This window comes from Sprattus sprattus (assembly GCF_963457725.1).
Source record: "Sprattus sprattus genome assembly, chromosome: 8".
Classification (NCBI taxonomy): domain Eukaryota; kingdom Metazoa; phylum Chordata; class Actinopteri; order Clupeiformes; family Clupeidae; genus Sprattus; species Sprattus sprattus.
The window spans coordinates 11,367,676-11,394,830 of record NC_137927.1 but is presented as its reverse complement, the minus strand read 5'-3'; the positions used below and the strand labels follow the sequence as shown (position 1 = coordinate 11,394,830).

Genomic DNA, 27,155 nt, shown 5'->3' with positions numbered 1-27,155 from the left:
TAAGAAATGTTTTCACATAATTTTTCGATGATTCTGATGAATCGCAGTAGTTATAACTTTTAAAAAAGGAAAACAATGGACAGTTAGTGTAGCCTTCCTCAAAGAAGGGAAATGTTTTTTTTTTTCCTTTTGTGAACGCTATTGTCGGGTGTTGCTGACCGTGAAAGCAGAGGGAGGAGCCAAGCGGATACGCTTCGGAGTTTGGCAGTATGCTCAGTAAGTGCTGGAACACTGTCACCGTACAGTAGGAGCCTACAGAGAGTATGTACACACACGATTGTCTCGCACGGAACCTCTGAGGCAAAACCCTCGGCATTCAGCGACTATAGAGGTGAGTTGTCCAGATAGATAACATTTTATCCAGCTACAAGGTACTTGGCGTCGTCTTTCGCAAAGAAAAGGTTAGGGTACAAGCATGGGAAATGTTCCTAACGGTCCATACTAAAATAGTTTTGCTTTGGGACTGAGGGCTAGCCTCTCTTGTGATTTATTTCTAGTTTAATCTGCTGTGATAACATTCCTAGAATTTTGTATGCATAGTGAATCCCGTGATTCATACTGAATGCTCCGAGTTAGATTTTTAAAATTCATTTAGGCTATAAAATATCACGCTGGAGCACATGGGCGAATTCTTACTAAATAAGTTGTTCTATGAACCACAGGGGAAAAAAAGTTAAACATGCATTTATTCCGCAGACTTCAGTGTAGGCCTAAGTGGGAGAGCAACCTATTAAGTACTGCTCAGCTACCAACATCATCTCTGTTATAAAATGATCATGTCACTGGTTATAATGGCAAGTGTTGCAAACTCAGATAAAGTCTATTATGAAGCTAAAATACCCAGGAGACGACACATCATCGCCTTTCAAATGTGTCAAATAAGTGCACAGGGGAATTCTTAGACTCCGGTGGTGGAACTTCACTTATCAGAAGTATTATATTCAGGTAATGGGGTGATTTGAAGTGCATATGGTTTATACACACACACACACACACACACACACACACACACACACACACACACACACATACAGTAGATAGTATATTCTAATGAAGTTTAATGATGTGGTGATATTCTGTTCTGCATTGTATTTAGAATGGTGATTCAATTTGTGTGTCTTAATAAGGTCTGCATTTGATAAGTAACCATTTGTCATTCTTAATGTTAAAGTTAAAATCTTTATAAATCCATAAGTGAAAAATGCTACATGTGGAAATATGGTACCAATGGAATGTAGAATATCCTACAAAATGTTTCTCTGACCTCCCTTAACACATGGTATCCTACATATTCTGTAACATCTAAGCAAGCAAATAATGCTGTCCTGGCGCATACTGTGTTGTACAGTTGTTGTCGTATCCAAATCAAATCCTACCAAAAAATGTTTAGCACAGTTTTTTTGTGTGTTTTTAATTTCATCAATGCAGTTATCAGTAATTCCTTGTCATAACTGTATGGGGTTTAGATTATAAATGTATAGTGATGTATAAATGTATGTGATGTAATTTACTGGCTATTTCCACATATGGATTTCATATCACAGTGACATAGAAATAGTTCTGTGTTAGATCAGTGTAACCATTTAAAGGTGAAGCCCCATAGCCGTAGGTGAAATGGTATGTTTTTTTTTCTGTATCCCAGACAAATTTGTTGATCATAGTACAGGATGGTGTTTGTAATAAGCCAAATGAATCCAGGCTTTAAACACGTGTCACGGGGTGTTATTTTCCCTCCCTTGCTGGTCTGTTAATGATGGGGTATTTCTGGCCTGGCGGTAAACAAAAATAGTAACAGTTCTCAGGGACCAGCATCTTTTTAGCTCCACATGGCCAGGAAATAGAGGCGGCTCTGTGTGTATTTTTATGGAATCGCTATTTTGGGTCCTTCCCATCCCAAGTGAAATTTTTCTGGTCAATTATATTGCATTAGGGTTAAGCGGGAGGTGGCGTCTGAGGATTTCTTACGCTTTGATCAGCTTTTGTGATGTTAGACTAACATGTTTTACTACTGCCTGTGTAAATCACAGTAATTTAAGGCTGATCTGTGAAGCAACATGAGATAATTGAATCAAAGATATCCTTTGCCTGACTGCTTGGACTTTTTTGCTCTAGTGAGTAGATCTTATTTTATGTTAAGCTGAAAGACACTCATGTATGTGCTGTATGTTATGTGTTGGCTTTTACAGAATCTTCTAGCCCTTGTTAATCTGTTGCTGAAACTATTAATTTGAAACTACAGCATTGTGAAAGTCTGCATTTTCTTATTCAGAGGCTAAAGTCTTTCTATATAATAGAGATTCATTCACGTTCAGATATAAATCCATTGTTGTTCACAATGGCTGTGAGTGCAAACAGTTACCTCCTGTGAGTGCAAACAGTTACCTCCATGTCCGTTTTGAACTGAACCCTCTCTGTGACATTTTTCTCCGTCTCCCCACAGGACGTCTTCCAAGCAGTGGTGCACTGAAGCAGCGAGTGAACTGACCACTGAAGTTTGGGCTTTTGCTGGTCCAAGGAGGCGCCCGCTCAGGAGAGTGCTGTGGTTTATCGTGTGGTAAGAACCTTTTTCCATCTCCATGTCAGCAGTGGCCCCGGGTGACCCAAACCCCTGTGGGGTCTGAGCCTGAATGGGAATATTCAGTGAAGTTCCAGTTTCTTTGATCTGCATGGTTGCAGACTTTTCCAGGGTTAACGTTTAAACAGTGCCACTTCTAAGCGTTGTAGTAAGTTGTTCACAACCTCTTTCCATTTTAGTTTCTGAAGTTCCCGAAGAAATGTTGTCTTTGATCCAGCTAAAATGCTACTTTGTTCGCATTGAAATGGAATAGTTGCTGTTAAATTGCAGCATGTTGTTCGTTTCGGCCTGTAGCTGCACAAATTACATTACATAACCTTGTCTAGGATTTTTATTGAAAGGACTTGCATTCCATATGGATCCATGCATTCTACTTAAACCTAAGGCATGTTAGCAGACTATGATCTGCTCATGTTCTCATTTTCTGTGGCTTTTGGAGAAGGACCTTATCCACTAAAATTTAAACATGTTCCTGTGGGGTCGCCCAGCAATTTGCAAGCTGCCGTTCCAAAACCAGAAACCTCTGGCTGCCTCCTGTCTGACCACTCATCCACACATTCGATGCTAAATAGGTTTCCCAGGTCTTGAAAAAGTCGCCGGATAAATAAAGAATCAAATAAAATGGTTTTCAAATATTAGCTCCACGACTCCTTTCTTGTAGTCTCATGAAACTGTCTTTGTGAAATGTAAATAGGTGTTTGGCTGGAGGCTGCCAAATAAAACCATGATTTGAGGCAACACGGACAAACTTAATTAGACTGACTGTTAATACTCAGTGATGTTGTCCAAACCTGAGAGCTTTGCATTGGCACCCATTCCCTGGCACAAACCTGTGCAATGTGTGCACACTCAAGTAAAACTGAGTACCTCCACTTGGGCAAAGTATAAACAGTATTTAAGGGCCACTAGCTTCAGGGTTTGATGCAGCGAGGTGGTCTGATTTTCTACTTAGGTGACTTAAAAGACACCTGTTCGATGGGCAGGTTCCCATTTCATGTGCTCTGAGGGAATTCACAAAGTGAGGAGCAAAAGCTTTGTAGAAAGGCTTTAGCAGATGTGAGATCAAATTGCTGTTGAGTTTCTCTCCGTTTCAAAATCTTCAAGGAAATACCAAGTGTATATTTGTATTGCTCTTTTCCTTCAGCTCTCTCGTTCTTTTGCACTCTGCACTAACCTCGGCTTCTTTAGCCTACTCATCACCAAGGGTCAGCAAGGGGATCCTCCACCAATTGCTGTTTCCTAAATCTTTAACTAATCCTCTTTCACATACCAATCCTCTTCCCTATCTGTTAAGGGTCTTTCCTGCTGACTATGATGACCTTATAGGGGCGACATTGTCAGGTCAACCAGAGACAGCTCATCTGAGATTTTTAAGGTGCTGCTTGGAAGAAATGAACAATAATATGAAATACTTTTTATGGCTAACTATTCAGTATTGCATTTACGTAATCTACAATCTCTTTCTTAGCCCACTTTCTGACAGAATGCACACGTAGTCTCCTTTGTGGACACTCTAAAGATACATCTAGCATTAAATATAGAACTGTGTTTGTTTCACTGCCAAACCAAAGACTTTAGTATGAAGTCGAAGGTGAGTTTCTACTATATGCTGCTTTGCTTCAGCTCTCCCCTCTTATCCCAGATTGGATTGTGATCTGGCAACGGGGATGGTCAGCACAGTAAGCTGCATTCAATGTCATGTTTGTGTAGCCAATCGTTAGCAATCCAAACTTTGGCGCACGAGGCATTAACCCTCTGAGAACACAGCTCTGTTAGCAGATGGATACACTGCTGCCGTGGTAAGGGGACGTGATGCACCTGACTGTTCAGATGTATCTTGGAATAGTCGTGACGTTCGGCATTCAATCACTGATCCACTCTTAATGAAGGCACCTGCTGTGAGCGGTGAAAGCACACCATTTTCAGCATGCTGGATTGTTGACACATGGCCTGGTGGGTACAGGCATGTGATTTTAGCCATCTCATCAGCATTTAACCACAGGAAGCACAACCAGCTCCTCTTTCACCCCTTCTCTTTGGCAGTTGTGGTGTTATTTCAGTTGTGTGAAATTAAACTCTCGCCGTTATGAGACGCATGTCTTTAACTTTATGTTGAGTTCTATCAAACCGCTTAATCTTAAACTGACTACCCTGCTAAACCGTTACAGAGCTATATTACATTTCATTGTACTGAATCTTATTAATGTTCCTATGCACATATGCTCAGATCTCAATGAATAGGTGTAATTTAAAGCCTGCTGATTTAGCCCCCAAAAACTTGAAGCTGTTGGAAGTTAAATTGACATCAACATGTTTTCTGCTAGATTCATCTTGTCAACCTGTATCACAGAAATATATATTGCCCCTGATGATTTGCATAGCACAGTGTAGAATATATTTGGAGGGTCAGGGTATTTCTGTCTGTATGTGTCAGAGGAAATATACATCATGACACAGTGGTCCTCTGTGTGTTGCTTAATTCAAATGCATAGGCAGAAGCTGAGGTCGCGGATTGGCCCGAGAAAACCCTAAACTCCTGCTTCTTAGGATGAAGTCTTCATCTCCAGTTAGGGGATCTTTAAGGACTTAAAAGGGAAGGCATTGCTTTGCTGAAAGGGCAGAATTTTCAAGAAGAGAGGGGGGGAAAAAACAAATCTGAAGAATACATTATAATTTAATTTACCAGATCAAAAGATTGCGCGGAGTCTATAAAAAGTCCTCCCAGCATTCTTCTTCTGATCTGATAATATGTCTGCTAAGATACTGTACTAGTCAGCGTGCAAGGAGTTCAAGTGTTCAGAGATTTGAATTAGTTATTTCTCCAGTGGAGCACTGTTGATTCTGAAGCAAGTCATTATTTCTGGGGTATAGTAAGAGTGAATGTGAATTATTAGTAGTGATATGTTATGCCAGTGAGACTATAGAGTAGGAGATTGTACTGCCCATACCCTTGGTTTGGAACACACTTTGAATGTTCCACAGGAACAGTTCTGATGAACCAGTCTCTGATCATAATCAGAGTTGCTTGCAATTTCTCTGATAAGGCTGGCTCATTTTATTAACGTTCCCTGGTACTGCTCAATGACACTCTCTCTCTCTCTCTCTCTCTCACTCTCTCTCTATCACTCTCTCTGTCTCTCTCCCCTCGCTCTTCCCTGGAATGTCAGCATGTCTGTAGTTCATTACATATGCTCCGGGGTTATGGGGTAATTGAGGTCTCTGACTCAGAGACATTGGGAGGAGACTCCTCAGCAGCCTTGGCCTGCACGTCACTGCACGGGCAAAAAACAGCGGTGATGAGGTCATGTCCCCAACCCCCATCCCCACCCCCCACACCTCCATCTCTCCCCAGTGACTTACATTCAGTTGAAAATCATATTCCATTATATGTATTCAGTGTAATGTTCTATGTTACATTTGTTTCAGTTTTGCTGAAACATTCTGATGTTGTTCATTTGCCTTTCACTTTAAGTTGACTATAGGATTAGAGGAACAGAAAGCCAGACATGTTGTTATATGAAATGACATGTTGGAATCATTTTAGGGGCACTGATGTTTTATGAAGATAGCATATGGATGGCATGCAATATATCTCATGCTGCACCAAATATCTTGGAGAGTGCGGTAAAGAATTCTGCTTAGAGGGCTTTGGTGGGCCATGACTTCAGCCATGTTGAGAGCTGACAGCATTCAAAGAGGGGAAACTTTGTCCTTAGGCAGCTATAAAAACAACACAATATTAAAATGACATCACAGCGGGTAGACTTATTAAATAAAAGGAGTGTTTCATATATGCAGGGAACAGATGAACAGAACAGTGGAATTGCAGCGGTCAGAATTTTAAGACACAGTGAAGAGTTCTATCATTTTCTCTTCAGTGGCTTTCTCTTTAAGGCTTTTTCCTGTTAATTGTTCTCTCATAGACACACACATTGGGGAATCATTAGCCCATTACCCCATTGAAAAACAAATACTTTAAATAGTCTTTTTAGCATTGGGTGAAGTGGCAATTGTGGTACGTCCAGACTGTCATTGTTTTAAATGTGTTAAGTATTTATTGTATTTCTGAGTGCTGTCCTTGTCTGACTGTTTCGTAAACAGGTCATCATTGTTTGTAAATCTGAAAGCTACAGTCTCTCTTCCCTGCTATCTTCCACTCTTTAAGTGGTCAAGTGGCAGTGACCATTTCATTCAGGGTTCTCTTATTTGTCAGCAGATGTGTCTGTGGGTGGCCACATGCTTGGAGGCAGTTTATCTTAAGTTCATTCACCCCACTTCCTACAATAGGCACGGGTTGCTTTGTAAAATCTTTAGAGAAGGTAAATTGCATTGCAGATTTGTTAAAAAAAACAAATGGTGCGATAAGGAAAATTAAGGAGTAAGCAGTAGATGCTGTTTGCACAGCATGGCGGCTGTGATATACCCATACCTCCCATCCCCCTGGGAAGCCCCAACAAACTCCTCCTGCCTGGTTACCATCTATATGTTGTGATCTGTACGCGCATCAAAAGGAAGGAGCCTGCTTAAGGGAACATTGCAGGGAGCCCACGGGTAGGCTCATTTTCACAGTGCCTGCCTGATTATCTCACTGCTGTTGATGGGCAGTCACGAGTGGTTGGTTAGACCTGCCAGTAATGCCTGCAACAGAGTTCAGTCTGTTAAATATTGTTCTAGATTTCCACTGTGCTTGGTGATGATGGATGGATGTACAAAGGCCTTTGATGGGAAGATGTGTATTTTGTATGTGAGATGCGTAGTGGACAACTAATCAGGTTTGACTTTTTTCACACTAGTACTCAAGAAGTTTGTTCTTCTCAAATGTCTCAAATGTCCACAAGAAAACTGCACAGACTAAATGCCATTCCAAAAGCTGCTCTCCTTAGTGAGACAGAAAGTGCTAACACAATTCAGACTGATTTAAACATCTTCTTAGCAGCTCACTTTGTCTCCTCTTTTTCAGTCTCTCTCTCTCTCACACACACACACACACACACACACATACACATGCAGGTGACAGACCTTATTAATGACAGCTCATTAGTCGCCATGGTAACGGCGAGCGGGAGACGGACAGCGTGAAAGTGAGGCTTGTCTGTTGTTCGTCAGGGATCAGCTGTGTGTCGTCTTGGCACGGGGAGAGTGAGTGCAGGGCGCGGGGACCGGAGCGCTGCCTTCACCTCAGTTGACTCTCGCACATGCGTCTCCTAAGCCGCTTCAGCACTGTGGCCACTGCTGCCTGACAGGTCACCAATAGCTGCACACTGCACATCTGGTCAAGCAAGAGTAAACAATAATAAACAACAACAGTAAAGAAACACATTTAGCTGATAATAGGAAGGAAGGAAGCTGTGGCATTTGCAGTGACACTGCCACTTACTCTGTATTTCATTTTGTGTTTGTGTTTTTTTTGTTGACGTTTTTTTCAAACCTAGTCTTAAGAATCTACTATGGGGGGAAAAAATAGCTCCCTTCTCACACCGCAACTGAGTATCTGTAAGGGACATGATAAAGACTGTTGGAGTGTTGGAGGATGGTGGACAAATCCCTCCGGCCCCTTGTTTAGTCTTAAAAGCAATGGGCAGGAAAATAACAAGGGGCTGATGTGAAACGGAAGTGTGACTCCCAGCAGCTCTTCATCACAGAGGCCATGAAAAACAGGAAGGGGAGGCTCCTGGACCCGCCCACCTTCTGTGGTAGGATGCAGCAGCCAGAGACAGGAAACAGAGCTCGCATGGATGTGCCCAGATTCCAGGCGCTTTCCAACTGCACCACAGCCAGTGACAAAGGGAGTTGGTCAAATTAATCCCACAAGCATTCTAACACCCACACACTGAAAAGTGGAAGACCCGTTTTTTTGTCCACCAGGTAACCCTGGTTGTACTCTGCTTTTACGGTGACTACAATGTCTTTTTGCAGTGGCCATTTAAAAATTCTAGATTGCTTTTTTGGTTCTGACATCATTCCCTTTCATCTCATGGAAACCTAAGAAAACATTTCCAAAAGCTGTAGGGATGTCTTCTAGATGAAATTAACATCAAGTGTGACAACGACTCACCCTTTTAATTGTCTGAGGGCATGGAAAGCTGTGTGAGGGCCTGCTTTTCCCATCAGAATTCAAAGGGTGTTTTTACTAGAGTGTGAGTGGGCGAGGCAGCTCCCATTTTGCCTTTTATGGTATGGAGAAAGCCGGGGATGTGTATGGATATGCTGGGGTTGAGAAGATTGCATCCTGCACTTTGCCAGCATCAACGCATTCACTAAGTGTAAGATGAGGTTCATTTTGTGAAGGCCTACTGTGGTAAGACAAAAGCAACTGGTTTAGGGCAAGCTGTTAGGATTAGAAACTAGGGTGATGAGGAACACGGCTTTGCCACATACTGTATGAGTACGTTGTTGTGCTTAATGGTAGAACATGAATATACTTCTGAAGTATGTCTTACACATAAGCATGAAGGAAGGTTGCACAAAAAGCTATGTAATATTTTTCTGCGATTGAGCAATCTTTTGAATTCATGTTGTCAGATAAATAAATGTGCAGCATTGGTTGTGCAGGGTTGGAATCTTTAGGACTTCCCTAGAATGCTTTTTGGTTCTCATTAAGCATTATTTAACACCTAATGAACAAATTGTTTTTAATATATAAAATTCTACGTTGGTATGTATAAAGGATTTCTTTACAGTACAGTAGCGTCATACCTTCTCTGAAACCATCATGACATTTGCCACACTGGATAATCCTCAGGTCTTAACCCCTACACACGCCACATAAACGCACACGCACAAAACCTCATATGTGTAGGCCTACTGCTCCAGTGTTTACCAGCGATCTAATGGGATTAGGCAGCCAGGATAAGGCAATAAACACAGCACTCCTGAACCAGGCTGGGAAAGAATGGGTGATTGCAGATATAGAAATGTGATGTGGGGGAATCACACATTTATTTATACGCTCACACGGTGTTAACTACACTTTGAGTGCGTAATACATACATGTAAACAGGCATTCATAGGCAGCTGTAGAATGAGTAGCATACATAAAGATATCCGATAAATAATATCATGCTTTGTTGTTCTTGTTGTTGCAGGTTTCTGTGTCTTGTGGAGGGACTTGGGAGAAGAATAGCATTGTACCATGTGCTGAAGTCCTAAGGATCCATACAAGTTTTATTCTGATATTTCTGGGGTGTGAGCGAAAACAGCAGAAGCGGAAAATGGGGCGAAAGAAGATCCAGATCACGAGAATCATGGACGAACGGAACAGACAAGTAAGTGACGGTTTAATAGTCCAACCTCACAGTCAGCAGGTGCACACATTTAACAGTCTCTTACCAACCTCTCAACATTGAAAAGGAAGAGAAAACGAACAGGCTGTGGAACTCTCTCAGAGCTGCAGTATACAAAAAATGTCCTTTTTGAGGCGAGGAATCCTTGGAGTGGTTTCATACGTCTCTGCCTTTCAAGAACGAAACCATCCCGTAAACCTTCCCTGCGCCAAACACTTAAACACGGCACACGTAGTGCACTCCATGGCAGAGCCGACGTGTATGACTTAATTAGAGACCATGAGATTCGCAACCCATTCTACACTGTATAGTTTGATGAGCTCGCAGACCTTGGGGCTCCGTGTGGGGAGTGATGTCGGGACGCGGCCCCACAGGCGAGGTGTCGGACACTGGAGAGCTTGTCCGAGGCTGAGGCCTCGCGGGGCCCGTCGTCCCTGTGGTTGCAGCTGGTCGGTAGTAATTAGGAGGGCAGCCGCTGCCCAACATCCCAACAGCACCCTCTCATTAGCAGGGCGGGTCAGCGGGACACACTGCGCCCTTCTCTCCCTGGCTGCCATCACTCAGACCAACCACAGAGGCGGCTGGAATTCACCCTGTCTGCTCCGCGGCGGCTAAATATAAACGCGGAGAAGCGGCGCAACAAATCCTATCTTGTCTGGAGGACTTCTTTTCTGTCTATGTGTGCTCGATTTGGATGTGTTGTGTGCGTTTAATGGTTTTGAGAATTTTTTTTCAATATATTTTATTGGTTTGTTTATTTGTGGGATATGCCTTATTAGTAGTGTTGGCTATGGTAATTTTAACTTTGGTTGCCACATTGAATACAACATGCAGTATTTGCCTGCAGATCATATCACTATATTAGAGCATAATTATATTCAGTACAACATCAAGGTGCACTGCTGCTAACAGTGGCATACAGTGTAAATCAAGGAATATTGTTTGCATGATATCGCCCCAGAACGTGGCGAGAGGGTTGCCTCTTGATAGATTCTGCTTGTTTGGTAAGTAGTGTTTGCTTAGAGAGCATCAGAAACTTCACAGCCTCAGTCCCCTGGGCTTGGCTGTGGACCCAAGGGAATAATCATTAGCATACATGTCCCATTATCATGAAAAATGTATTCATCTGCCTGGACTGCAGGTGCTCCATATTCATGGCATTAGAAAAGGCAGAATGTCGTAAGTGGGTTAATGAAATGCTGATATATATTATTCTAAACAAGCATTTGACTGGATTACAGTAATAAATTACCTTCAATAGACAAGGAGCCATTTGGCCTACAGAGATGAAGTGACAACTATTTTTTTTGTTGGTGTGGATCATAATATATTATTGTATGGAATCTGCTGCAGTATATCCTCCAGTATGGCATCTTGCCATTTTGCCATATATCTTACCCATCCCCCACCACACGTACAGACACACACACACACACACACATGCACACTAATTGGAACTTTTTGGTAGAATGAATAAAAGTATCATATCTTTTTGTTGTGCTTGAAACCATGATCTGCATCATATCCATATAGATGTCGTTATATTGGTTATATCTAATCTCTGTCTCTTCTGCCCGCCCCTGGGTAACCATTGCGTATAAATCAAATCAGGGTTTAGGCACTCGTGTATTCTTGAGAATGATGGTTGAAATAGTATGCACTAAACTGTAAAATAGATAACACACAGACAGAATCAGAACTGTATTTTGGTATCTGTACCGCAGATTCATGTTTTATGCCCAGACCCTACCCATTTACAGATTTCATAAATATTGCCTCAAGCCCTTAACATCCATTCGTTTGCATTGTCCGAGGTTTCCCCAGCCTGTGAATGAGGATGCCACAGTAAGTGAACATGAATGCCCTGTGACCTACATACGGTCGTGCACAGCCTTTGTACCGTAAGTGCCCCGAGAGTGAGCCTGTGCAGAGTCTGTGCTATCTCTCCAGCTCCTCTGGAGCTATGGTCCTGTAGAACAAGGCCGATAGCACAACCCTGCAATCAGACTCCCAGCCTATGGAAAGGCAGTGCCTGGGAGGAATGTCACATCGCACTAGGTTATTCCTAGACAGCTATTAAAAAGGGCAGTGTTCGATGTCTTAATTAGAAGACTGGTCCATATGAGTGTAATTTTTCTCACTATACTTGAACTTGAGGTTCTTTTGTGAAATGGTTACAGAAAGTGGTGGGTGATGTTAAAAAAATAACTAATTTGATATAAAGGCCCCCGTTGAGGCTGCGTAAGCCGTTGTTGAAGCTTTGTAGGCCCCTATTGAAGCTGCGTAGGCCCCCAATGAAAATGCATAGGCCCCCATTGTGTTTGTACCTTTTCTTATTATTCATCAACCTCAATGTCTTTTTCTGCCAGTAAAGTCTTCGGCAGTCTCGAATAACATGTGGTAAAACGTTTTGAAATTTGGCACACTGATTGGGGACAGTCCCCTGATTCTTCACCCCAAACCTTTTGTCTGCACCTTGAGCACTTTAGCGTCACCAATGGGTCAAACTTGGAGATGTGTGTATGCATATAACATTTGAATCTTATGCCTGATTTTTAAAAGCGAAGTACCATTTGAGTCCTTGGATCTAGCTTGGATCATGAAAAAGTTTAAAATATTCTCAGGCCACATAGTTTGTCCAATGCTCACCCGATTTGCTTCAGATGATCACCAGACCAAGCCTCACAAAAATGATTAGATGTATTTCAGATTTTTTAAGCCTTTTCTCTGTTACAGCCAATCGTAAGTAAGTAAACTGGTGGCAGTAAAGCCCCCAGTTAGGAAGTGAGAACTTTATGGACTCGGCCCGGGACAGGACTTGACAACCCATCATGTTGACCAAATATATGTGGCTGCCATATTGGATTCAGAAATCAGAAACCTTAAATAGTTTTTAGCAGCCGCAAATTTGGCACAGATGATCTTCAGGCAAAGCCTCACGAAAGTTATCAGACAGATAAAAAAAAACAGTTACAAACAGCCGTCAAACTTGAGGTGAGCTCATATCTTGGCCAGTCTTTGGTCATCTGGTAGAAACTTGATGTGAGAGCAAATAGCCATGCCTTTGACATAATGACATGACGTTTCAATGGGAACTATGCCCTGCTGGGTAACTTGGACCCCTCATAGCTGTTTGCAGCTATATTTTTGTTTTATTTTGCCGTATGAGTTTACATACTGTATTAACACTTTGTTTACTTTTATTTTCTTCCAGGTCACATTCACTAAGAGGAAGTTTGGCCTGATGAAGAAGGCTTATGAGCTGAGTGTCCTGTGCGACTGTGAGATAGCATTGATCATTTTCAATAGTGCAAACAAACTCTTCCAGTATGCCAGCACTGATATGGACAAGGTCTTACTGAAGTACACCGAATACAATGAACCCCACGAGAGCAGAACCAACGCCGACATTGTGGAGGTGAGTGTCATTATGTTTAATAACCTTATGGGAGGTCAATCTTACCTTGTTCCACAGTGTGAACAACATGCTTATGATATTGCTTCTCTTTCTTCCTTCATCAATAATCCACCAAACCAAACAGACAAGATATAACATTTTATTTGTTGACATGTTACCAGATTTGGTTTGCTAAAGACCAGTTTCTCAATGAATCTTAGTCTAGACTGATCTCAGTTACATAAAAGGCTCTTTGATATATGAACATTGAGAAAGTGGAAAGCCCAAGCCACAGATATGTATAGTCCGGTCACTGTCAGACAATAAATCCTGGCAGGACAAACAGGACCAACTGCTTATTAAAGGTGCTACTAAACTACCAAGAAAGAATCAAGTTAAGTTTCTCAATTTAGTTTAAGGATATTCACTATTCACATCAAGCACTTTCTAATGATAAATAATAAATAATAATAAATTATATCCAGCTGAGTGACAAAACGAAAGACTAGATGTATCTCACCGGAATTCCTCTTCTCTTGCAAATTGCCCCTAAAGCAGAGAGAGAGAGGTATATATTTCTTCGAGAACTAGCCACAGGCCCCAAACAGTAATCCAGTTTTTTTTAAGAAAAAAAAAAGCTTTTTACACCTGCCTCCTTTGTCTCCAGGTGTTTTTACACACTTCCTGCTTCCTCACACAGGTGTGCTCTTTCTTAAACCCTACACTGACACTGCATCAGTAATAGCTTTCTTCTTAACAGTAAATTACCATACCAAACAATATCACCATATGCCAGTAACCATTACCTGTCAGTGGATCTCCTTTAGGACCTAGTCCTAATGTGTCTGTGGAAGCATCACAACATTTCTGATAGGTCTTGATGTTATGTTAAATGTTATATATAATTTATCTTTAAGGAAAATGAATGAGTATTTCAAACAATCCATAATACCTGGTGAAGCTTCATGCTTCTATCTCTTAATGAATACAGTGAATTCTCCAGCTAGCGCCTCTGTGGAAGAAAGTGATGGATTCCACATAAGAGTCACACTCCTTCAGTTTGAATCTAACACATGCAACTTCACAGTGAAAATATGCTCATGCTAATCATAAATTGGTCTCATGGGTATCTCTGTGATGAACATTATTTGACATAATGCCATTACACTTTGAGCAATACTGTTAGTTATTCTGTTAGGTTGGTTAATAGTAGATACCACACAGCCTTGGCATTAGCAGCAGTGGATGTATGGCTTATGTGTAGTGTTAGTTTATGATCAGTTATCCGCATCTTGGTATAAGATAACATGAAATGGATTTCATATTAACCAGTAGGCAGATGCGCGGATGAGCTCTTTGCCAAGAAGTGAGAGATTCTCCACAGCATTGTTTTGTGCAGCACACAAACATTCACACTGAAATGTGAATTCACCAGCTGTGTCAAGCTAAAAATACTCTGCATCCATAAGTGGGTGAGAAAATGATGGGGGTCGGGATGATTTTTGCAACTTCATATCAAACGTCATCTCTGCTTCGCTCACTTATATCGGCTAATCTGCATCTCATCTGCACCTCTGTTCTCATCAAGTGGGCACATTATGGCAAATTTAGGCTACTCACCAGATGACAATTACAAGGCAGTGTGTGTGAGTCCCAGGCTATTGAACTAAGAGGCAGAGCTGCAACTATGAGATCTTTTCACTTTACCGAGACACAGACACACTGCTGGGAGATGGGCTCTGTGGCCGTCACCTCTGTCCTCAAACACGGCGAGAAGGACATCTGTCTTGTGCGTAATTGAATCAGACATGAATAGAACTGTCAATAGCCATTAATAGATTGAAATAATAAAGACTGGCCCATTAGCGTCTGGGAATGCTGTCGGCCCTCTGCTGATGCAGTGGTCAGCTTGGCTAGCCGCTGTCTCTCTCTTCCTATTATGAGCAGGCCCTCGGCCATTACAGATCCTGCCTAATCACCCCATCATCTCAGAGGCATGTCTTTGCAATGCTATGCATCTTGACCTTCACATGCATTATGACATTTGCTATTTACAAATTGCCATGACACGGGTGCTTATTTAGCCCTTACGCATGTGCTGAAGATGGGCCATTTTCTACAACATGCCCCCTACTGGAAGTTGCTGGATGCTGGTTATTCTGGAGCAAGATACTTTTAGCTGAAAAGATCTGATAACAATATGGAGGCCCTTGAGGGTCATGGTGGTGATTTTGTTTTTCAGTGCTGCTTTTGTGTTCCCTCAACTCAACTGCTTCACTCAAGTATTGTGAGGTAACACAAAAATATTGCAATGTAATGCAAAAGGATCACCATGACCTTTAGGGAGCTCCATAAACAGTCCCTGTGAAAGATCTGTTACATTATTTCCCAGTTCATGTCAATGCTCAGTAGACCTCTACCCCTCCCTGTTACTGAAGCTGTCTTATGACAGCTATAAATGATGGCATCTGAAGCCAGCAAACAGTGTGTAAACATAAGATGATACCTCTACTTTGTTGTAACCATTTCAAAGCAAAGTCAAATCAAATGTTTTGAATTATACAGGCAAAGAAAGGTGCAGATCATAAAACATCCTGAGGGTGTCCTAAGTTTGAGAACCATGTCTGTCAGGACTGTTAGATAGTTTAGAGGCAGTTGCCTGCCCTGCCTAACTGGAGACACGTTTCTGTCCACCTCTCCCAGGGCTTATTGGGTGAGGTCTCAGGAAGACTTGCTGGCATCCACTGCCCTGTCCCCTGATTTGATCAGAATCCTCAACAGTGCTGATAAATATTTCATGCAGTTGTGAGAATGAGAGCGAGATCATGTTTCGCGAGCCCAGAAAGTCAATGTCTGGCCACTTGTCTGGGGTCAAAGAGAAGGAGCTCACAAAGTCATTCAGCTTAGCTTATCTGGCCCTACTAGAGTTTTTCATTGGCATTTTGTTTCTTTCATGACCAAAAATAGCATAAGCGTAATGAAAAACAAGAATTGCAATTACGCCTTAAACTGCCGAATGTCTAATTGGCTGTTGGTTCATAATAAACGTGATGCGAATTTAATGTGTCATTGTAAGTGACAATGACAGTGACAATTTAATTTGTATAGACTAAAGAGCAAAAACACTTCTCTCCAGACATTTTTATTAATTTAAATTACAACTTTTTGTGTTTAATTGATTGTCCAACAAACCCTAAACAACTGGTACGGTACTGGTAAAAAATGGTACATATGGTAACAGCGATTGTCCATATGCTTCAAAATAGATAAGTCAATTATGCAACCCAAAGTAGGTCAAGGTCCCTGTCTTGCAAGGTCAAACAGTCTTCCACAGGCAGTGCAGGTGCCAGCAGTTGTTAAAGGAGGGTCATGCTGTTCATGTGCCATATGTCAGGTTAAGACTCTCGACTAGCAGTTGAAGTTAGCGGTTGTTTAATGCCATACATTTACAAGTCACAACGAAAAAGATCCACTCCACTATGTAAATTGTGTAAAGATATTCATTTGAGTTTTTCTGGTAATAATAAGAGTGTAATTTTTTACATTGTGTACATTGTGTTACATTTGAAATTGACTTTGTATATATCTGTTGTTGGGATTCAGATGTTCTCACTAAGCTGTCAGTTACCGACAACTGCTGTAACACACGCATGGATTGAGGTAGAGAGAGAGAGAGAGAGATGCTCATTAATACAATGCCTACATGTTTTGGACAGCTCAAATGTCACCACTCTGCCACAGCTACAGATAGCTTCCTGGAACAAAAGTATACTGCCCTAACATGTGATGCTGCATAATGTTTCACCTGAAAGAGCTTTAATTATTGATCCCCCATTTGAAACTTTTTGTGATACTATACACTGCCAGATCGTTCATACTGCAGCCAGCTTATTGCATGCAGGCAGGTGAATTTGCTAATTCTATTTCAGAAACTAAGGCACAAAGGCCAGGATGACTTTGCCATTCCCGTGGCTGACGAGAGCTACGGGCTGAGCCCCGAGCTGGATGACGAGAGTGATGTAATGTGTAAGCACTTGGGTGTAAGTACTCTTCTCGGCCTCCTCTCTGCTCCCTTTATGTTGATTCGCTTCTCTTTTATTTTGATGTCCACCACAGGCGTTAAACAAGAAAGAGCACCGGGGCTGTGACAGCCCCGACCTGGATGCCTCTTATGTGCTCGCCCCGCACACAGAAGAGAAATATAAAAAAATTAATGAGGAGTTTGATAATATGATGAGAAATCACAAAATCGTAAGTAACTACGGTGCTGCTGCTGCTACTGCTGCTGCTTGATATGTTGGCACGACTCCTGCCAGTGGTTAAAGCATCTAACACTGTTTTGTTACTGTTCTCACACTGAGAGGCACACTGTCTATATAATATGTGGGCTTTTTTCCTAACGTGATCATCAGATGTGTTACAGCACAGTCCAGACTCTCATTATAATATATGCTCCCCAGAGACAGAGAAAACAGACTGCAGAAATGTCACCTAGTCTGAGTGAGCACGCTTCGTATTAAGCCGGCAACATATGGTGCCACTCCTCAGACACATAACACACAGGTTCCTAAGGTCATCGTGAAATGAGAGGTGTTTCTTTTGGGGATGAGGCCATTCTTCATCCACCTTAGCATGAGGTCAAAGCTTGGCACAGGGTTGCAGAGGAATGGTTATCTCTGAATCCGACTGCATGCTTAATTGCACACTTAAGTCTGTTTCCTTAGACTTTGCCATAAAGTGTCATTGTGATGAGGAAAATAGTTTCCATCTCCTCCATCTGCTCACAATTGTAAGCCTAAAAAAAAATCCTAAATGCCTAAATATGCCATTAACTGTAGTTGCTTGCTTGTGCTGTACATTGCCATTTCTGTGTCCTGTTGTTTCTTGATTTAACATCTAAATTTTAATTCATGCATTTTTTTTTCTTACTGTACATTCTCTTCTGCAGCCATCTGCCATGTCACAGCAGAACTTCTCCATGCACGTGGCTCTGCAGGGGACCAACCCCAACACCCTGGCCTACAGTCCAGGCAGCTCCCTCGGAGACACTGGGGTGCTGTCTCCCCATGGCTCCTTGCACAGGAATATGGGCTCCCCTGGGACTTCTCAAAGACCCCCCAGCACAGGAACTGCAGGTAAGTCTGAACACCAAGACTTACACTCTCAACTATTCACAACAGAAATGAATACATGAAGTCTATGTATAGCATTGTGTTTGTTTAACATTTCACTTTTTAATGCAACTATATTGTTCAGCTATGTTTTGTTTTTAAATTCAAATGTAGGTTCTATGATGGGAGCTAGTGATATGCCAATGGTGAATGGTGCAATATCCAGCCAAGTTGGTGAGTCAAAAGCCACATTCCAAATTATTTGTAATTATTTGTCCGTGTGTCTTTAACAGGACAGTTTGACTGACAGTTTTGCATTGAGGTGTTAACTTAACCATGAGTGTCCACTTCCTGTTCACCACACATTTCCTTCACTCAACACATGCGTGTCCGTGTGGCTTGGCCGTTGCCCTTATAAGGGCTGAGAAAGTCAACAAGATGGCCCAGTAGACCTCTGAAAGCATGTAGACCATGGCAAGCCTCTCAGCTGCATGTCCACCATGCCTCGGCTCGCTGTCACAGCCCACTATGTACCGAATGAAAGAGCGTGGCAGGTGTGGCTTAACGGTCTTCCCTGTTCCAATCTGTTTGGAGAGGTTTGAAGATGTTGTTTGCGCTTGCATGACAAGCAGTCTGTGTTAAAACTGCCAGCTGCTGTTTCCTTCAATCGCAAATCTGTAACTTAGGGTATAGCTGCGTGCTGCAGGTGTAGTTTGAGCTGTGTTGTGCATTGTTTGCATTTGAATCTCGGATTTTCGTCTGTGCATGTCATTGAGCTGATGATTTATGCTAAATGACTTCATGATCGTCATGCATAGAGTGTTTTATGTCACAAACAAAATGAAGAGCATTGCTCCATGCAAATCATAGATGTGTATTCATAATGTATTGCATTAACTGTAAGTCATGTCAGTAAACATTGAAGGATACATTGATCAAGGGCATCAGAGTTGTTCTTCAAATGAGCAAATGAGCATCTATTTGACCATCAATTTAACAGAGAGATCACTTGAAGAAATGTTGATGCATTTTCTGTTTCTAGTGGAGCTTTCGATAGAGAATGGCGGTGATTTAGTGTTCGAGGGGTTTAAGCTGCAAGATGTCATCCTCAGCACGCCTGCTCCTGCCGTCACCCCCCCCGACACCCCACCCCATTCCTACCCCACCCCACCCCCAAGCCCCTCCACCTCCCTGTCTGAGTGATGATCTGGTAATCACAGCAGAATCTGCATACAGCAGGGGCTCAGCTGACCCCCACTGACAGGGGATTCACAGAGACACAACACAAGCTGACATGCCATAGACTGGATCGGAGTCTTACCAGGACTACACGTGAAATATCAAACTACAAAAATGCAGCCCCCCCAACAAAAAGAAACATGGCAGGGTTTCCCAAAGCCTTGTTTACGCTACGTTATTTGTAAATTATATGGTTATGGACGTATATCTTAAGAGGCCGAATCCATGTTTCTGGCGTATATTTTTGTTATCACGTAAAGTTTGAGCATGCGTGAGATGAGTTTGATGGGCATGAATCAGATTGGAGCGCATTTTTGGGGGGAAAACCTGCCCTGATCTTTATATTCTCCAGCAGCATTAGTTTTATGCCTGAGCCAAGGGGTCTATGGAGGTCAGAGTGAGAGTGCAGGGGCTAATGTAGAGGAGTGAAAGATAATACTTCCTCTGCTGGTCCTCTTATGAAAAACTGCACACTTAGATTATTTGACATGCGTACAAATACATGGACAGGCACACATACTCAAATACAGCAGTAAAATGGCTCCAGTTTTGGGGTGAGAGTTCAAAGGTAATGTTGAGGGGCTAACGCCTTTATATTGGATATCTATGGGGCTAACGGTGAAGCTACGAATAAGATAATATTGATTACTGAGAATTCCTGTGCTGGGCCTCTCATGAAACACTGCACACTTAGATTGTTTCACCTGTAGTCCAGACCACTTCAGGAAGGATTCTGTTCTGGCAAGCGTGTGGTTGATAAATAAACAGACACACACACACACACACACACACATACAAATACACGTACAGGCGCACACACACACACACACACACACACATACACACACTGAGAAACCTAAGCGATAAAATGGCTCCTGCTTGGCACCTGGTTGGCGATGCTCCCAGCCTAACTGTGGAGCAGGTGCCAGAGAGGACGAGTCTGGCCGGCAGCTGTGGAAATAATGATTGAATTTCTGTTAGATGACAGTTACTATGACCCACATCTGCAGTCCTTATTTGAAGGAGTCCACTGCTCTCAAACCTGCCTATTACGAGTAGAACTCGAAATCTTGAGGTTATGTTGCCTACCTATAAGGCTTACCTTATGAATTACATATAGAACAATAAGGACTTCATTGTCAGTGACTCAAGATATTATACTGTTTTATTGCACAGTAATTAACAGAGATCTGTCACAATTTTTTTTAACCATGTAAAATCATCTAGCTGTAAAATCAGATGTATAGAACATTTATAGAAGTTCTGAATTTGTTATTACCATTTGCCATTCCCAGGCGAAACGGTATCCGGCACACTGCATTGTCAAAATATGTCTGATTTCCTAAGCCAAGGAAGAAAAAGAATGCCACAGCCAGCATGGCCTGATCTTGGCATGAATTGTAGTTGTTTGCTTTTGGTTGTAATGTTTTTGTGTTATATTTGCTTGAGGAGAGTCCTGGCCTCACATCCACTGTTTATCCCTCTTGGTTTCCTTGTGCCTCTGCAGTGAATGGCTTTGTGGGCAATACCAGCGGGAACAGCTTGGGGAAAGGGATGCCAGCCAAGTCTCCATCGCCCCCTGGTGGCAATCTGAATGTTAGCGGCCGTAAACCGGACCTGCGAGTGGTCACTGGCAAAGGCATGATGCACCAACTGGTGAGTGTGTTTGGTCCCAGTGTGAGATTAGAAAGTAAATTGAATGCTTATTTGTGATCCAAATGGACGAAGTTTTGCAGTTGTCTATGCAGTTTTGCAGTTGGATCTGCCACATTTTGCCTTACCCCCTGCCAGCACTGAAATGGTAGACACTCTTTCTCTTTGCTAAAAAGGCTACCTCCGTGAATATGGCTTTAATCGGAAATTCTAATGCATTTTCATAAATATATGTGTTCATTTGAAAACACATTATATTCACATCACAACTCTTACCACTGTGAACTTCCTCTGCTTTGTCAACTCAAAACTGAGTAATGTAAAGGTGAAAATATGAAGTAGTAGTAGGTAAGATATGTTTTGAACCATTTTAAAAGGTTGGTTCATTTTAAGTCAAACTCTCCTAGACAGAGTAGCTCTAAACCAGTGTAAGCCTATACACTCATAGCAAGCAGCATGTCTGACTTGCGCTCCCATGCGCTGCATAACTCAGCAGATGCTCGAGGTGTGGCAAGTAGTGGCATTCAAATGAAAGGCACGTGTAAGCAGCACTGCACCAACCCGCCACTAAGTCACGGCGGTGTCATATTAATCACGTCCTCCACTGCAGGCGTGGAAAGGATCTTACCGGAATCTCCGAATGGCAGCCAGATTGCATTTTTTTCCGTTACTGCCACACTGGCAGAGTACGAGGGAACTGCTCTGTTTGACCGGCACAGCACATAGCAGCATATGGGCTCCAGCTGTGTGTCAGCAGTGGCCCCTGTCCTTGGAAGGGATGCCTGGAAGCATTTCAGCTGCACCTGTTACACTGACATTGACATTGGTCGTGGAGGGCTGTCTGCCCTTGGCAAATTTAGATCAATTTAGCTGTGTTTTGGTGTAGAAATGTTCAGGAAACTATTGACCTGGTGACACAAATTGCCTGACATGCAAGAGCGGGCCAGAACGGAGGCTACAGTGGTAGAGAAAAAAAATCATGAAATGCGTCCAATCCATTTGTTCAACTGTTTTAGGTCAGACATACAAGAGAGAGGGTCTTACGTAGCATAGAGGAAGAGAGGTACCATTTCTCTTGAAGGAGAATCCGAACATGACTGACTGGTGCTAATGTTATTGTCAATGCATGTCATATAAGGCTGGATGGCGTACACGTTCAAATGCCATCCTTACAGATTGACATCCAAATGATTTTAGGACATAACCAATCTAAAGTAATGAGCTGTGTATTGCATGTGGTGAATGTCCTATGACATGCCACACATTACATATTGAGGTATGTTTGAGTATTATTTCTAATAGCTGTGCTAGGTAACATACAACATACTATAAACATACGTACTTAGAGGTAAGGTAATACATGCATATATTGAGGCCAGTCTGAGATATTATTGTATGAGACATAGCCATGATACCCTCCTTAGTGAATCTGCCTTCCTTATTACATGCAGTCAGAGGAGGAAGTGGATATGGTGAGTAAACATGACCTGAAAATTCTCTTAAAGCATATAACCTAAGTTAGACCATTTTTTTACTACGTTATTAAATGAAAAATGAAGCTTGTTAAGTGAAGTCATAGTTTAGGCTGGACTATTTGTTTGGTGGGAAATTTGAATCAATTGTTCGTCTGAAAGAATGTTCTGCTTGTGCACTACTGTCAGGAATTGTGAGATATATTTTGAGGGTAGCAAGATTCATGTCATTGGCTCATCCATCTCCAGACTTATGCACATTTTGCAAACAGAGAATGTTGTGGAACTTGAGTTTTCATTGTTTGTTTACAGGTCCAAGAGCAGGTTGCTTTGTTTTCTCTCTCTGCAAGCAGCCATGAGTGTGTTGTGATTTTTAGAGGGGACTACCCATTATAATATCAGAATCAGAATCAGAATCAGATTTTATTGGCCAAGTAAGTTTGAACAAACAAGGAATTTGACCTGGTGAACAGACTCTCCATGTGCTTACACATAATATACATTACAACACAATACAAAACAAACACAACACAATACGAAAACAAACACAATACAATACAAAAACAAACAGTGCAATGGTCTATGAAAGTTTGAGAAAGTTTCAATAGTGTTTCAATAGTGCAAAGAAGAAGTGGAGAGTGCAAGAAGTGCAGGGATAAAAAATACAGTATATGCTATGGATAAATATGTTACTATGAGTTGTTCAATAGTGAGACGGCGCTATTGAACAACTCATAGTAACATATATATTTATCCATGTAGCATATATTTAAATATGAATTAAATATATATAATTATAATAATTAATTATAATTATATAATATAATTATAATAATATAATTATAATAATTTATATTTAATATTTGATTAAATACACCAGATACTGTGTTTAACACGTTCCAAGTGATGAACTTTCAAAGTGATCATTTTAGCTAAAACTGCTGACTCCAGAATGTATTTTTGCTAGACATGGGGCTTGAAGCTGCCCTAGTGTCCCTTAGACCCCCCATTACATTTTTTTACGATCGGATACACACAATTTTGACTGCTTGGTTTTGTTTTTCAATCTCCTCACACAATAAGCACAACCACACACCCAATGACCAAAACACCTCAGATCCATTGCAAAATGAAACACTCTTGTAAAATCTATACACTCATTTAACAAAACCATATTTTGTTGCCATATGAAACACACACATTGCATATTCTGAATTCTGTTTGTACCACTTACACACTTCTGTTATAAACCTAAAACACTTTTAGCAATACTACTTCTCAGTGATTAGAGTAGTGTAAGTGAAGTACACAGAGACAGTGAAAATACACAATACAGTAAAAACTCTACCCAAGACCAATGCTGATGAAAATATTATTTACGTAATTCTCTCCATATACCCAAATCAGTCAACATGTCAACATGGAGAATCCCAACAAAACATGTCCCAGTTTTCATGCTACTTCAGTAGTCTGCATAACACTGTAAGCTCAGCAAATATCAGACAAAGGTGAAAAGATGTTTCCAGTACAGGTTACAATTCCATTTTCAGTAAAAAAAAAGATCAGAAAGAAAATGAAAATACAGTACAAATAAAGTTGCATTTTACCCTGATGTCTTTTTAGGATTTGTCAGTGTCGCCAGTGTTGACTGAGATACCTGATGGACATTTCTGTATTGAAAATGGCATGGTCACCGATAATGTTCGCTTGAATTTCTCTGAGCCTGATAGCATTAAGTATTTGCCAAAAGCATGTTTATGATCTCTATATCTTGTTCTTGCGTGAATATGGGCCTGTCCTCCTTTCAAGTTTACGTATTTGATACATTTGGTCTTCTTCTTCTTTGAGCACATTTTCCTCCTGCTTCAGGTATTCCTCTTCCTCTACTTCCACCTTGACCTCAGCCTCATGGCATGGCCTATGCCTCTTCCTCTTCCTCCTTCTCCTCCTCTGTGGATTCCCCCTCTCACCCTCACTCTTCTTCTTCTGACTCCTTCCATTTTGGTTGAAGACAGATTACAGTTACTCATCTGCTGCATTTCTATAGTGCTTACACCTGTTTGTTGTGTCTACAATTAAGCAATCATGTGTTTGGGCACTTGATGGCTGTGTTTATTTGACCGGCTCATAGGTGTGGTAACTTGACAGTGTGTTTTGGAATTGCAAGGAAGTGACCTCTTGATATATCTCTGTGTCTAAAGCATAAAAGTGTGTTTAGTGCTTTGCAAATCACTTGTGTGTATGGTTTCACAAAAAGTGTGACGTTTAAATGTGCTTATAGTTGTGCAGATCTGAGCCGTTGTTTTGCTCCTTGAGTGAAGGTTTTGATAATTGTGTAATACTTTTGATTTTAGTGTGTATCCGATCGTAAAAAACTACAACTAAAAAAAAAACTAAAACTACTACTAACACAAAACTGTCAGTAAGGACAAATCTCCAGGTAAACAGCAACACCTAGTGGTGGAAGACAGAACAGACATTTAAGTGGACTGCAATCTTTTCGTGAGGCAGTCAAAATTCAAACCGCCTCCCTGTAAACTGAAGACCCTCTGTCTTTGACAGCTATTCCCTCTGTTTGTGCTCTTTTTGAAGCCTTAACCGTTACCCTGCCCTTGTTTACAGAACGCCCAGAGAATAAACAGCTCCCAGACCACCCAGTCACTAGCCACCCCAGTGGTGTCCGTGAACACACCCAGTCTTCCACACCAGGGCCTGGTCTACTCCGCCATGGCCTCCACCTACAACTCAGGTAGGCCAGGGCCCTCACACCCTCACACAGCTACTGTGTTTGACACCCTGTGAGCTGTTCACTGTCTACTCCATCCTGCTGTTACACTGTTGTTAAAGTTTTAAGCTGAATAGTGTAGAACGATAACTAGGACTTTGTGGTAGGAGTATGTGTTAATCAGCTAAAGTCCTCAACTGAGAGGTCTAACTGAGCTAATCGATCTGGCTCAGTGTGAGGTTTCATTTACACCCATTTACATTTAGTCATTTAGCAGAGGCTTTTCTCCAAAGCGTTCTGGGCCATCTGTAGTGGTTTCACCGGTTAGAACATGGTGGGACATTTACAACCCTGAAATTCAACATTTCTGCTGTGTTGCTGTTCTTCAGACTATCAGCTAAGCAGCTCTGACCTGTCTAACCTGCAAGGCTTCAGCCCCACCGGTGGCCTGTCTATGGGATCTGCACCATCATGGCAACACCAGCAGATGGGACACGGGCCACCAAGCTCACAGGGGCAAGTTTTATACCATTCTGTAGGAAACGTGTTCAATGATGGTGACTTTCAGTACTTACAACAACAACAATACAAAGAATATGGGTTTTGTATGTAGCAGGCACTGATATGTGCTTTTACTCTAGATCACCATGCATAAATGTGCTTTTGTCCAGTTTTGTGCAGTTTTGTTAACGGTCTTCATTGTTATATTTTATTAATGTCACCCTTTCACTTGAAAATATTTGACTTCAGGGGCGGGAATCACTTACCTCAAGGTGCCAACCTGTCTGTCAGCACCATCCATAATATCAACATCAAGTCGGAGCCCATTTCACCTCCCCGGGATCGTGGAGCCTCCTGTGGGGGCTCGTCCGGTTTCATGGCCCATCCAGCAGCTCTGGCAGCTCCCAGGCAGGATGTGGGCCGCTCCCCTGCCGACAGCCTGAGCTCGTCCTGCAGCTCCTACGAGGGCAGCGACCGCGAAGAGCATCGGCCAGACTTCCACCACAATAATGCTGGGCTCAGCAGAGCCCCAGGTGGGGCAGGGGGGGAGGACCAGCAGAGTCCTTCAGCCAAGCGCTTGCGCATGGACACCTGGGTTACCTAGAGTCAGTCACCCAGGTCGGCTTGGTTCAGCCATCTTGGATCGCTTTGGCAGGGAGTGTTTTGTAGTTGTTGCTGTTGTTACTGGTGTTGTTAACGTTATCATTAAAAATGATATTGTTATTATTATATAATGAAGCTATAATATCAATATGAATGTGTCATGTTTTTATTTAAATGTTGAACAATAAGACTGTTATTATTAATGTTTGAATAGGTATTGCTATTTTGTACTTGATTTACTATTTGTTTTGAATTAAGATTTATATCTACAGAAGTAAGTAAAACTATATCATGTAGGTCATTATTTCAGCAGGGTGCTTTTTTGTCAAATGATAGAAATGCAATATGCAGTGATGTTTTAATACTTTTGGTTTGTATTTGAGGTGACATTTTTTTTTTTTTTTTTTTGTATTTTAAAATGACACTGTTGTTTATAAGAAACTGTATGTTGCTAATGGGTGCACGACAGATGGATTTTTTGCAGTTGTATGACTGGTATCCATTTTGCTTCTTTTTGCAAGATGACATTTCTGTAAGCCAAAGGTCTATGTTATCATTTATGTTCATAGATAGGTTTTTCTATATTTAATTTTATT

General features: G+C 41.7%; 1 protein-coding gene across 2 annotated transcripts; it reads left to right on the top strand.

Moving 5' to 3' along the window:
- The first annotated feature begins 207 nt into the window (after positions 1 to 207).
- mef2ab (myocyte enhancer factor 2ab) lies at positions 208 to 26,768 on the top strand. 2 transcript variants are annotated; one of them, XM_080844057.1, is made up of 11 exons: positions 208 to 331; positions 2,441 to 2,554; positions 9,661 to 9,840; positions 13,073 to 13,276; positions 17,372 to 17,506; positions 18,204 to 18,390; positions 18,541 to 18,600; positions 21,113 to 21,261; positions 25,353 to 25,479; positions 25,845 to 25,971; positions 26,206 to 26,768. In XM_080844057.1, exons 3-11 carry the CDS (start codon positions 9,787 to 9,789, stop codon positions 26,558 to 26,560), a joined length of 1,398 nt encoding a protein of 465 aa, XP_080700183.1. In that variant the 5' UTR covers positions 208 to 331; positions 2,441 to 2,554; positions 9,661 to 9,786; the 3' UTR covers positions 26,561 to 26,768. The 2 variants fall into 2 exon arrangements, with proteins under 2 accessions (XP_080700183.1, XP_080700184.1); XM_080844058.1 differs by lacking the exon at positions 17,372 to 17,506 and adding an exon at positions 17,185 to 17,295.
- The last annotated feature ends 387 nt before the right edge of the window (positions 26,769 to 27,155 follow it).